Below are 14,034 nucleotides of genomic sequence, written 5' to 3'. Positions count from 1 at the left end.
CACCCTGATTAATGTCAGTATAGACAACATAGGATCTATAGTTGGGTAACAGATGTCCGTGCACTGCCTCGGGGGGCTCAGCAGATATGGCATAGGAAGTGTGTGGTCGGTAAACCTGAATTTCTTGTTTCCTCTTCAGATTATTCATGGGCAGCTGGTGAACAGGGCAGGTGGGGGAGGATGCTCACCAGCAAACTCTGGACATTACTCTCCCCTTTGTATTGCTCCTGCTTTAGTCATCCTTTCACAGTAGAGGGGTTTTTTTGGTGTGCGGTTTTTTTTTTAGCTATCTTTAAACACATTTTGTAAGTTATTTTGGTGCTTAAAATAAATTGCATGAATTTTGAGCATTTTATACTTGGCTTTGGTGGCGTTTAGTTTGGTTACATACTTATCTTTTTCAGGCATTTTTTTCCAATACTAAACTGTATGAAAAATGCCTGTTAAAAAACACCATGCCCTGAGCTTTAAAAGAAAAAAAAAAGTCAAAAACACATAAAAAAAAGCATAAAAAACACAATGTTTGTATTACAGTATGTTTTAAAATTTTCTATTGACCTCAGGCTGCAGCTTTTTTTGTGCAAAAAGGGAGACCTAGACAAACTGTATTTTTTTCATAAAAAGGCTTTATCTGAAGGAACAATTAAGAGAAAAGTATGTATGCGGGATATGACCCATTTTTACAGAATAAATTGAGGGTCCTAAAGCATCTCCTATGTTCTGAACTTGTGGCCTGGAAACTGGAATATTACACATTTTTCATACGCACTTATTACCAAATTCTGAATATTTTAGATAATATGTTCTCCACGATATATTCAGTACCATATGAATAAAAGCATTACTATTGTCACTCGTGCTGTCAGTATAGTCGCCATTGATATGACGGCTGCTATTACCATGCCAGATAGATTTAGGTCTTGTCACAATTAGTACATAGCTACCAGTGTACAACAGATGGACATGGCACAGAGGATTACAGCACTAATGTCTTTACAAGGGGCCAGCAGCGAGGGACAAGAATGGTTTCTTTGAGTCCTGACTCTGTAACTGTTAGTGCTTATGAACAGCATATTTGGGAGATAGTACAACAGCCCAGAATAATATTTGTCTGATAACTTCATGCCACTGCACCCATGGGGTCGCGTTTAGCCCATGGCTGGGGAATAACAGGAGGCACGGTTCAGACTTTCCACTCCCCGTGTACCTACGATGGGCAGTTTGGACAAGACGAGAAGGCACCACAAAGCCGGGAAATGAAGGAAACGGAAACATAAAGGAATGGCTACAGAAATTTGAAGTCAAATTTAAAGTAGGGGTGGAAGATCCCTTTGTTGGGAGTGAGACCCCCTACTTATCCATCCTGGTAGCAGCTGCCTAATTCTGGTTTCTACACTCCAACTGTCACATCCAGACCAAAATTTAAATTATATATAAAAATTGACAAACATTACTATTTCACCTTTACACGATGACAGGAAGACTTCTCGTGACTTCCCAGTAATACTGTCGATGGCGTAAAGGGAGTCTGTCGTCGCTGAAAAGCATATCGAAGAAAACTCAAATCTTGTAGGGATCCTTACTTGAAAAAGAACCATATATTTCTTTTAGAAACCAGATGGATGTTTTTTCCCGAAATGTTAGCTGTGCTGTCCAGAAGCACCCTTCCTCCTACAGCTTTGCTGGCTATCTCCGCCCCTTGCTGCAATGATTGACAGTGCCAACTCCGGCACATGCGCAGATCACCACAATCTCAGTGTGTTCTGACAATAAAGAAAGGTGCTGGGTATGTAATAATCACACAAGCGTGGGATTTCAGAGGAAACAGTACTGGTTCATGAGAAAATAGTGCTGTCAATCAATGAAGCAGGGGCCGAGATAGGCTTTACAGAGCCTGCGGTGCTCCAAGCACTTCAGAAAAACATTTTTTTTTGTATATCCTATTGTTAAAAGAAATGTTTTGGTTCTTCTTAGTGCGAGGTCGTGTGTTTACTTTAATAGGGTTATCAAACTTTCTTTAACAACAGAACGCCATCTTGCCAGACGTCGTGGGTGTCCGTGATGTATACCCTACTGCATATTGTCTGTTAAACAGACTTTTCTTTTTTTTTCCTGTGTTTCGTATTCACTGGCTGCATAGAAAACCGTCATGTGCTTTACATTTGGTACTTGGTTAACATTTGTGTAGGTACTTGGTTAACATTTGTGTAGATCACAAGTAACCCATCTGTGTGCATTATCCTCGGCACCGCCAGACCCCCACAATTCATTATTAAACTTCCTCCCCACGTTGCACAGCCATTGAACACACCAGTAGTTCTGTGAACCAGAAAACAAATGTTTTCATTCTTTTCAGATTGCAGAGAAGAATGATGAAATCCGGCGCATGCAGGGTCATGTGGACAGCTTGTGTTACGATATGGATAGCCTGAAGCTCCGCAGAGATCTGGACGACTCCTCTGACAAAGAGGCCTGGCAGCAGCTCTCCGGCATCAGTCACAATGTGGAGACACTGGCGGAGGAGATGAGCCGGAATTAGTCACTCCAGTGCTTCTTATTCATACCCCTTTTATATTGGCCAGTGATTTCAGGCCATATTACATATAGTCAATGAGCAGATATGGAACATGCTACATTCTTTCTATGTATCTCGCTGGGCATTCCTGGTGTTCTATTTTCAGAAGATAATTACCTGTGTCAATCAGATAGCGGACCAAAAGTATAATCTTTATTACTAATTTATGCCCAAAATTGTGCAAAACCCACCTGATATCTTCACTCATAACTCTTATAAGGTAGTCTTGGAGAGACAAATTAAAATAAAAATTACTTACTGAAATCAGTGTTGTGTTATCTGTCCAGCAGCAGCAGCAGATTATGGGGCTATTAGCAGATTACATTTAGGGTATGGGCCCACCATCAGTTTTTGGTGAGTTTTTGATGGTGCGTATTTTTGCTGTGTCAAACACGCATCGTCTTACAGTTTCATCAAACTTGTGGGATTTACAGATATCTCATGTCCACTGTTATCTCATGTCCATTGTTATCTCATGTCCACTGCGGAAGTTTTATGTGTGGATTTTTCCCATAGAATTGCATTAGATGTGGAAAATCTGCAGGTAAAAAACGCACGTGTTTTTACTGCGTTACCACGGTGTAAACTTGTAAAGAATGCATGTAATCCGCACATGAATGTACCAATAAAGGTTTGTCTACTAATCTAATACTAGGAAGTATCAAAAACAATGCGGTTTTGTTTGAAACATGACAGACAAAAACCGCAGCGTCAAGAACACGATCAAAACGCATGTAAAAACGCATGTAAAAATACTCACTCAAAAACACAATGAAAAACCGCAAGTAACCTAATTTACAGACTGTGGGGACCCCAACCAAACACTGACGCATGTTTAATCCCCCCACCACCACTTTACCGCGCCAATAATACACCAGGCACAGCTTGATGGGTGAAGGTCGGTCACAGCTTTATTAAATTATCCGTTTATTTTTCCGTTATAAAGGCACTGATAAACATGCTCGTTGCCAAACGCCCGGTGTCTTGTCACAGGCAAGTCAGCCAACAAGCGGTACTTTACCACATGTCCTTTCTTTATTTTCAAGCAATTCTAGAACCCACAGGGGAAAAGGAAGGAGGATGGGGCATCATTAGGTTTTATGCTTATGGGACAGCCTGTGCCAGCCGTCCCTTTTATTTTATTGGTCCCTTCGGGGACTTCCCATTACCCACTGGCCAGTAAGGGACACCAATCGTCACTGCTGCCTGGGGAGGGGCACCGCAGTCCGAGGCACTTTCCTCATTTAGTGCAGTGCCTGCCATAATAGGTGCAGAAAATCTGCAACATCAAAACCTCACCAAAAGCTCATCGAGGGAATGTAGCCTTAGGCCACATTCAGACGTTCACTATTTGGTGAGTTTTTTACCTCAGTAAGTGGGTAAAAAAAATACAGAAGTGGTAACGTGTTTCTATTATAATTTTCCTCTGATTGTTCCACTCCTGATTTTAGCTTACAAATACTGAGGTAAAAAAACACCAAATACTGAACATGTGCACGTGAACTTAGGGTATGTGAACACATTGAGTATTTTCAGAAGCTTTTTCTGATGTAAAAACTAAGGTGTTAATAGGAAAAAACACTGTAAAATACTAACTTTTTTCTGTTTGTTCTTTCTGTGTTTTTACGTTTTCATTTTTTTTCTCATTCATTTGAATGGGCGAAAAACGCTGGGAAGCTTCTGAAATGATTGATGTGCTGCAGATTTGAAAAATCGCTTTGAAGGTTAAAATCTGCAAGGAAAAAATAAGCAGCAGGGGATTTCACAATTCTCATTCACTTTGCTGGTACAGTAAAACGCTGTGTTATTTTCTGCGGTAAAAAGCACATGGAAAAAAACACAATGTGTAAACAAGACCTTAAATAGTTCTTCCACTATATGCTTTTATGGTACAGTGACTAGGTATGGGCGACCATGGGGTCCATCAGTCAGGTGTTTGCACAGTTACATATTCTTTTATGGAAAGCGTGCCCAGGCATCTTCTGGAAATGTTGTATCGGCATGCAATGTTTGGGATCATGGGGGTGCAAACTATTGGACTCCCATTTATCAAAATTAGAAGTGTTATTTAGTGCATATTTAGTTACTATAAAAGGTCTTTGTGTAAGAACTCTATTAATATCCTAATGACTGGTCACAATTCGGGTTTGCTCACACTTGTGTATAAAACGGATGAGGCAATCCCATAAAAAATTGGATTGCACTCAGACCAATGTTAGTCGATGAGGCATTGCAGATCTGCTTACTTTTTCTCAGCTATATTCGGCCTAAGGAAAAAATCGCAGCACGCGTCATATGGTACTTATATCGGACGGGACTGCCAATGCAAGTCTATGGGTGCAAGAAAAAATTAAAGGCACACGGATCATCCATATGGCGTCCATTTCTTATGCATTGCCAAGAAAAATGAAACAGGATATTCGGTCATCACATGACAGGAAGTAACCGCACCAAGAAGTGGTGGTACCTCCACAAAGTTTTTTTCTTGAAGCCTAAGCCTAAACATCTACGGAGACCAGCAGAAATGAATATGTCTCCGACAATCAATGCTGAGATGCTCCTGGTGCAGGGACGTCCTGAGCTCTGGGACACTAGGGACTCGGGGTACGCCGACAAGGAGAAGCAGACTGCGTCATGGCCTTATATATGCCGTCAGATGTACCCGCAGTATGATGACAGCCCAAGGCATGTACACATTTTTTTCTAAAAAATCTCAAATCTGTCCCACATATATTAGATTGCTTACCAGCATATCTATTTACAGTCCAATTAGGCATTGATTTTGCCCTCCACACATTGCCACATTTTGCCACAGCCAACAACGTGCAACATGTCTATCACACCGCATGCACCCCGACATACTAGCTTGTTGTACTGATACATTGGCCAAAGACTTTACTATGTCATTCATATGTTTTGGCCAATCATAACTTCTCTCTATGTAATGTCGCTTGTTCACAAATGACCAACTCCGTATTGTTCTCTTCCTTATTTGCAGACAGATAATCACATTTGCTCAACACTGACATGCAACATTTTTGAATTGTAGCCAAGCTCGAGCATGTAACCCATAAAAAAGTGTCAAAAAAAGAACCCTCATATTCTTCAGAATTTGCAAATATACACAAACTCCATTGCAGAAGGCACAAACTCCTCTGCATGTCCTGATCTGGTTATCTTTGTATTGTACTCATTCCAGTTACTGATGTGACAAGACGAGCAGCTTCGGGGATCAGTTTAGGAGGGAGCATCAGCGGCAAGACAGGAGTGGAGATAGGGACCCCAAAAAGAGACCCTATCTGTATATGGAGTGACTTAGTTTTCTGGTGCCCATCCTGGAACTTAGACCATAAGTACAATCCTCTATTATGTTGTTTCCAATGGTGCTTTGTTTGTCTATTATTTGTACTTTTCCTGCAAATGTTAAATTTCAGAACTGAGACCAACTTACGGGACCGGGACACAACACCTGAGCCAGAGGTGGCGGACACGCAAGAGGAGGAGGCCGGAACATCAGCTGGCCCAGCAGTGGAGCTCGACCAGGAGGAACAAGATCGGAGCAGCAGCCCCACCTTGCTGCTAGACATCTTCAATACCCCACCGAGATCGACGAAAAAGGGAGCACCTCCCCAACACCACCCGTCGCGAGGTAGTCGAGTAATCGTCTATTAACCTGTAGCAGAATTGCATTATAAGAAAGTTGTTACCCAGCATTAGGTCACCACTTTTCACACCATTATGTGCACACGTTGAGTATTTGCCGCAGGTTTTGACAGGAAGAAGGCTGCATAAATAATGTGCGGTTTTGATGCATTTTCACTTACGTTTTTTTTTTCCCATTCATTTTAATGTTTAGAAAATGCTGCTAAAACGCTGAAAGAATTAACATGCTGTCTATGCATAGGGGCGAGGGAAGGAGCTGGAGGGAGACAGGAGCAGAGAACGACAATTGAAACTGTTGAGGCTTCTTGCACAGAAAAAAAGCTTCTTTTTTTTAGACCTCATCTACATTACCCTAATTTGGAGCCATAGCAGTTATCATTGAAGAAAAAACAGTGCTGTAATATCTTAAAAGGAACCTGTTATATATAAAAACGCTCTTTACCTACAGATATAGGGCTAATCTGCAGGTAAATAGCATTACAATGCTTCATGGACATCCTACTGAAAGTGCAGCTACCAGGAGAAAATGAACTTATTTGGTTGTTGGCTTTCATTCATAGGGACGTACACGCAGCGGCTCCAGTCATCGCTCACAGCACCGCTCGCTTTGCTGCAAGCGGCGGCTATAAGCACGCCTCTGCACTCTGATTGGCAGCTTGCTCTGCACAGGTGTGCTGCAGAGAGAGAGCTGTCAATGAAAGTGCTGGGGAGTGATTATAGCCGCCACCCACAGAATAGTTCCTGGAAGGAAATAAGTTTGGTTCTTCCCAGTAGCTGTATTTCCAGTAAGGCAGACAGGCAGCATTTTACAATTATTTACTTACAGATTAACCTTATATTTAAGTAAAACAGAGGTATTCTCTCCAGAAAGCATTCCTATGAAGGTAGACTAGATGTCACTTAAAGGCAGCAATTGGGAGTGCACAAAGTGTTTAATGCTTAATATAAAACGTAGAGACTCTGTTTGCTACGAAACACATTCTGTGTACAAAGCCTTGCCATGTGCATGAGGCCTTACATCCACAGGTATTGAAGATTACAAACCTCCCTTTGACATGATAGGCACAGTCTGTGTTTTATAAATTAGTCCACATTATACGAGAAGTGATCTTCACAAAAGATCTCAAATTATATCAAACAGAAATGAGCAAATCTTTTAAAACTCAAATTTGGCAGCTCTGCCGAATTTTTCCAAAAATTCAGAAGTACTGCAAAATCTTCAAATGCCCAGAAAAGATGTTTATGACACTCTGAAGTCTCCTCTTTCAAGTTCATTAACACAAAGCCATAGTAATCTCAAATTGACCTCAACATACAGCGGGTGAAATAAGTAGTGAACACGTCACCAGTTTTCTAAGTAAATATACAGTTGTGCTCAAAAGTTTACATACCCCGGCAGAATTTTTCCTTTCTTGGTCTTGTTTTAGAGAATATGAATGATAACAAAAAAACTTTTTCTCCACTCATGGTTATTGGTTGGGTGAAGCCATTTATTGTCAAACTACTGTGTTTTCTCTTTTTAAATCTTAATGACAACCAAAAACATCCAAATGACCCTGATCAAAAGTTCACCTACTCCAGTTCTTAATACCGTGTATTGCCCCCTCTAACATCAATGATAGGTTGAAGTCTTTTGTGGTAGTTGTGGATGAGGTTCTTTAATTTCTCAGATGGAAAAGCTGCCCATTCGTCTTGGCAAAAAGCCTCCAGTTCCTGTAAATTCCTGGGCTGTCTAGCATGAACTGCGCGCTTGAGATCTCCCCAGAGTGGCTCAATGATATTGAGGTCAGGAGACTGAGATGGCCACTCCAGAACCTTCACTTTGTTTTGTTGTAGCCAATGGCAGGTTGACTTGGCCTTGTGTTTTGGATCGTTGGCATGTTGGAATGTCAAAGTACGTTCTATGCGCAGCTTCCGGGCTGATGAGTGCAAATTTGCCTCCAGTATTTGCTGATAATGTGCTGCATTCATCTTTCCTTCAACTTTTACCAAGTTTCCTGTGCCTTTGTAGCTCACACATCCCCAAAACATAAGCGATCCACCTCCGTGCTTTACTGTAGGAATGGTGTTCCTTTCATCATAGGCCTTGTTGACCTCTCTCCAAATGTAACGTTTATGGTTGTGGCCAAAAAGTTAAATTTTGGTCTCATCACTCCAAATTACATTTTCCAGAAGTTTTCAGGCTTGTCTCTGTGCTGTTTGGCGTATTGTAGGCGAGATACTTTGTGGCATTTTCGCAGTAATGGCTTTCTTCTGGCGACTCGACCATGCAGCCCATTTTTATTCAAGTGTTTTTTATTCAAATTTTTGTTGGTCTACTTGACCGTGGTTTGTTTTTTACAGAGCCCCTGATTTTCATTTGTTAATCACAGTTTTAACGCTGCTGTCTGGCATTATCAATTCCTTGGATATTTTTTTGTATATCCCTTTCCTGTGTTATACAGTTCAACAACCTTTTCTCGTAGATCCGTTAACAATTCTTTTGCTTTCCCTATGACTTACAATCCAAAAACTTCAGTGGCTGGATGAAAGATTCAAGAGTCTGTCTGGATCCCAAAAAGTCACTCAGCTTTTATGCACACACACTGATTACAAGCAAACAGGTCACAGGTGAGAATGTTACCTTTAGTAGCCATTCAATTTGTGTCAAATTCTGTGCATGTTATCAGGCCAAAATCACCAGGGTATGTGAACTTTTGATCATGGTCATTTGGAAGTTTTTGGTTGTCATTAAGATTTAAAAAGAGAAAACACAGTAGTTTGACAATAAATGGCTTCACCCAACCAATTAATATGAGTGGAGAAAAAGTTTTTTGTTATCATTCATATTCTCTGAAACAAGGCCAAGAAAGCAAAAATTCTGCCGGGGTATGTAAACTTTTGAGCACACCTGTATTTCTAGAGGTGCTATTGACATTAAATTCTCACCAGATGTCTGTAACAACACATCGAATCCACACAGGCAAAGAAATCAAACAATAGATGTCCATAAATTAAGTTATGTGTAATAATGAGAAATGACACAAGAAAAAAGTATTGAACAGGCTTACTGAAATTGAATTACCGTATTTTTCGGACTATAAGACACACTGGACCATAAGACCCACCTAGGTTTTAAAGGAGGAAAATAGGAAAAGCAAAAATGTGGTCATGATGGCCTGTTATGGGGGAGGGAGTCTGCTGCTGACACTGGTATTGGGGTAATGTCCCCCAATTCTGTTAATATCCTCCATCCTGGTATAATTGGCCCCCATCCCATCCTGGTATACCTGGCCCTCATCCCCATCCTGGTATGCATGGTACCCCTTGATCCCCCATCCTGGTATGCATGGCACCCCTTGATCCCCCATCCTGGTATGCAAGGAACCCCTTTATCCCACATCCTGGTATGCATGGCACCCCTTTATACCCCATCTTGGTATTCATGACACCCCTTGATTCCCCATCCTGGTATGCATGGCACCCCTTTATCCCCCATCCTGGTATGCATGGCACCTCTTGAGCCCCCATCTTGGTATGCATGGCACCCTCTGAGCCCCCATCCTGGTATGCATGGCACCCTCTGAGTCCCCATCCTGGTATGCATGGCACCTCTGAGCCCCCATCCTGGTATGCATGGCACCCCTTGAGCCCCCATCCTGGTATGCATGGCACCCATTGAGCCCCCATCCTGGTATGCATGGCAACCCTTGAACCCCCATCCTGGAATGCATGGCACCCCTTGATACCCCATCCTGGTATGTATGGCACCCCTTGAGCCTCCATCCTGGTATGCATGGCACCCCTTGAGCCCCCATCCTGGTCTGCATGGTACCCTCTGATCCCCCATCCTGGTATGCATGGCACCCTCTGAACCCCCATCCTGGTATGCATGGCACCCTCTGAGCCCCCATCGTGGTATGCATGGCACCTTCTGAGCCTCCATCCTGGTATGCATGGCACCCTCTGAGCCCCCATCCTGGTATGCATGGCACCCTCTGAGCCCCCATCCTGGTATGCATGGCACCCTCTGAGCCCCCATCGTGCTATGCATGGCACCTTCTGAGCTCCCATCCTGGTATGCACGGCACCCTCTGAGCCCCCATCCTGGTATGCATGGCACTCCTTGAGCCCCCATCCTGGTATGCATGGCACCCCTTCATACCCCATCCTGGTATGTATGGCACCCCTTGAGCCCCCAACCTGGTATGCATGGCACCCTCTGAGCCCCCATCCTGGTATGCATGGCACCCTCTGAACCCCCATCCTGGTATGCATGGCACCCTCTGAGCCCCCATCATGGTATGCATAGCACCTTCTGAGCCCCCATCCTGGTATGCATGGCACCCTCTGAGCCCCCATCCTGGTATGCATGGCACCCTCTGAGCCCCTATCCTGGTATGCATGGCACCCCTTAAGCCCCCATCTTTGTATGCATGGCACCCCTTGAGCCCCCATCCTGGTATGCATGGCACCCCTTGAACCCCCATCTTGATATGCATGGCACCCCTTGAGCCCCCATCCTGGTATGCATGGCACCCCTTGAGCCTTCATCCTGGTATGCATAGCACCCCTTGAGCCCCCATCCTGGTATGTATGGCACCCCTTGAGCCCCCATCTTGGTATTCATGGCACCCTCTGAGCCCCCATCCAGGGATGCATGACACCCTCTGAGCCCCCATCCTGGTATGCATAACACCCTCTGAGCCCCCATCCTGGTATGCATGGCAACCCTTGAGCCCCCATCTTGGTATGCATGGCACCTTATGAGCCCCCATCCTGGTATGCATGGCACCCCTTGAGCCCCCATCCTGGTATGCATGGCACCCCTTGAGTCCCCATCCTGGTATGCATGGCGCCCCTTGAGCCCCCATCCTGGTATGTATGGCACCCCTTGAGCCCCCATCCTGGTATGCATGGCACCCTCTGAGCCCCCATCCTGGTATGCATGACACCCCTTGAGCCCTCATCCTGGTATGCATGACACCCCTTGAGCCCCCATGCCCCCATCCTGGTATGCATGGCACCCCTTGAGCCCCCATCCTGGTATGCATGGCACCTCTTGAGCCCCCATCCTGGTATGCATGGCACCCATTGAGCCCCCTTCCTGGTATGCATGGCACCCTCTGAGCCCCCATCCTGGGATGCATGGCATCCTCTGAGCCCCCATCCTGGTATGCATAGCACCCTCTGAGCCCCAATCCTGGTATGCATGGCACCCCTTGAGCCCCCATCTTGGTATGCATGGCACCCTTGAGTCCCCATCCTGGAATGCATGGCACCCCTTGAGCCCCCATCTTGATATGCATGGCACCCCTTGAGCCCCCATCCTGGTATGCATGGCACCCCTTGAGCCCTCATCCTGGTATGCATGGCACCCCTTGAGTCCCCATCCTGGTATGCATGGCGCCCTTTGAGCCCCATCCTGGTATGCATGGAACCCCTTGAGCCCCCATCCTGGTATGCATGGCACCCTCTGAGCCCCCATCACGCTGCCTACAAAAAAAATAAACACTCATACTCACCTCCTCTCTCCTCCAGCGATGTCCCGCTCTGCTGCCGACACTCTCACTGTGTGAGCCGTGCATGGCATCCTTGCCGTGCGCCCTCACACAGTGTGAGACGCTGTGCTGGAATAGTCACTGCTCCCCACGCCGGGACTCTGTGCGTGGGGAGCAGTGACCATTCAGTCTGTTCAATAGCCGGCACACTGTACCGCAGCGCGGCTCCTGCTGCCGCTCTGCGATCAGTGCGCCTGCTATCAGAAGACCATGAATATTCACTACAACCCATGGGAGTGGGTTGTAGGGAATATTTATGAGCTTTAATAGCGGGCACACAGACCGCAGAGCGGCAGCAGGAGCCACGCTTTGGCTACAGTGTGCCGACTATTAAGAAAAATGAATATTCATTGCTCTCCACGCCCATGGCGTGGGGAGCAGGGAATATTCATTTTCTTTAGTAGCGGGCACAGTGTAGGCTGCAGCAGGCGGCTGCTGCCTTCTGTGCCACGCTGATCCCCCGCTGCCGCTCCCCCACACCCACCACCACCACAGCCATGCATATAGTATTCGGACTATAAGACGCACGCCCCACTTAACTCCAAAATTTTGGAGGAAAAAAAGTGTGTCTTATAGTCCGTAAAATACGGTAATAGTTTGTACAAAAGCCTTTGTAAGTGATGACAGCTTCAGACGCCTCCTGTACGGAGAAACTAGTTGCATACATTGCTCAGGTGTGATTTTGGCCCATTCTTTCACACAAACATTCTTCAAATCCTAAAGTTCCCGTGGGCTCCTTCTATAACTCTGAGCTTTAGTTCCTTCCAAAAATTTTCTATAGGATCCAGGTCAGGTGATCGGCTTGGCCATTCTAGCAGCTTTATTTTCTTTCTCTGAAACCAATTGAGAGTTTCCTTGGTTGTGTGTTTGGCATTATTGTCTTGCTGAAATGTCCCCCTCGTTTCATCGTCATCATCCTGGTAGATGGCAGCAGATTTTTTTTAAGAATGTCTCGGTACATTTGTCCATTCAGCCTTCCTTCAATTATATGAAGTTTGCCAATTGCTGTATGCTGAAAAACAGCCCCACATTATGATGTTCCCACCTCCAAACTTCACTTTTGGTATGGTGTTTTTGGGGTGATATGCAGTGCTTTTTGGCCTCCAAACATGGTGTGTATTATGGCATCCAAAGAGTTCAATTTTGGTCTCATCTGCCCAGACTATGTTCTCCCAGCATTTCACAGGCTTGTCTAAGTGTTGAACAAACCTTAAACGCTCTTGAACGTGCTTTTTGTTCAGCAATGAAGTCTTGTGTGGGGAGCGTGCATACAGGCCATGAAGGTTGAGTGCATTACTTATAGTTTTCTTTGAAACAATTGTACCTGCTGATTACAGGCCTTTCTGTAGCTCTCCACAGGTGGTCCTTGGCTCTTGGACAACTCTTCTGATAACTCTTTTCACTCCTCTGTCTGAAATATTGCGGAGAGCACCTGATCATGGCCGGTTTATGGTGATGGTCTTGAGGCATTGAGACAGCTCACTGGTTTTACCCATAATGAGATGTTTCTTGTGTGGCACCTTGGTAATGAGACACCTTTTTGTAGACCATAAGTTAAACCAGCAGATATTATTTTATACTAAGTGTCGCGATTTGCTTTCTAATTACTGATAGATTTCAGCTGATGTCATGACTTTCCGTGGCTTTTTGCACCTTTCTTTCTTCATGTGTTCAATACTTTTTCCCTGTGTCATTTCTTGTTGTTACAAAGAACTTAATTTATGGACACCTATGGTGTGATTTCTTTGCCTGTGTCGATTGGATGGGTTGTTTCCAATATCTGGTGAGAATTTCAGGTCAATAGCACCACTTAGAAAATTGGTGACGTGTTCAATACTTATTTCACCCGCTGTATATGGATATGTGTAAACGGAAGCCAGCCGCTCTTCACTGCTGTGCGGTCACACACTATATGTACAGTTTATTCAGTGTTTTATGGATTTCTCTACCTATTTCTAGGACTCCGCTACATTTCCAGAATCACTACAAAGTAGCTGTTGCAGTCACTGCCTCGGCTTTTATACAGGCTATGATAGTCCCTCCTGATTGGTTTTGCCATACCATGTGATGTGATAACTGCTGGGCACGGCTTGAGGTCATGTGAGCCTTCTCTGGCTGATACAATCTTCCGTAATGTGTAAAATGGCAGCTGCCGTTTAGGCAATTTCCATTAATTGAATCGCAAATTGTTAAAATTTACCTGGTTTTGTGAATCTACACAAATGCTATTTGCATCTATTCAATTAGCATCTTTCG

At 44.5% G+C, this 14,034-nt stretch overlaps 1 protein-coding gene and 1 long non-coding RNA gene across 7 annotated transcripts in view; one reads left to right on the top strand and one right to left on the bottom strand.

The window, feature by feature from the left end:
* Nucleotides 1-2,839, top strand: part of LOC141265862 (uncharacterized) — a 1,005,842-nt gene extending 1,003,003 nt beyond the window's left edge. For all 6 annotated transcript variants that reach the window (XM_073679503.1, XM_073679498.1, XM_073679502.1 and 3 more), the window contains one exon: nt 2,357-2,839. In XM_073679503.1, the coding sequence (XP_073535604.1) occupies nt 2,357-2,539 (183 nt within the window). In that variant the 3' untranslated portion in view covers nt 2,540-2,839. The remainder of the gene's footprint in view (nt 1-2,356) is intronic.
* Nucleotides 2,840-4,177: 1,338 nt separating this feature from the next.
* LOC141264480 (uncharacterized) overlaps nt 4,178-14,034 on the bottom strand; it is a 58,629-nt gene continuing 48,772 nt past the window's right edge. Inside the window, exons 5-6 of the long non-coding RNA XR_012319962.1 lie at nt 6,027-6,248; nt 4,178-4,307 (exon numbers count right to left, since the gene is read on the bottom strand). This is a non-coding gene — a long non-coding RNA (uncharacterized lncRNA). The remainder of the gene's footprint in view (nt 4,308-6,026; nt 6,249-14,034) is intronic.

Source organism: Phyllobates terribilis, unplaced genomic scaffold, assembly GCF_046119375.1.
Source record: "Phyllobates terribilis strain yellow unplaced genomic scaffold, ASM4611937v1 Scaffold_4__5_contigs__length_816908805, whole genome shotgun sequence".
NCBI classification, from domain to species: Eukaryota; Metazoa; Chordata; class Amphibia; order Anura; family Dendrobatidae; genus Phyllobates; species Phyllobates terribilis.
The sequence above is the reverse complement of the archived record's forward strand: the minus strand, read 5'-3'. Positions and strand labels throughout refer to the sequence as shown.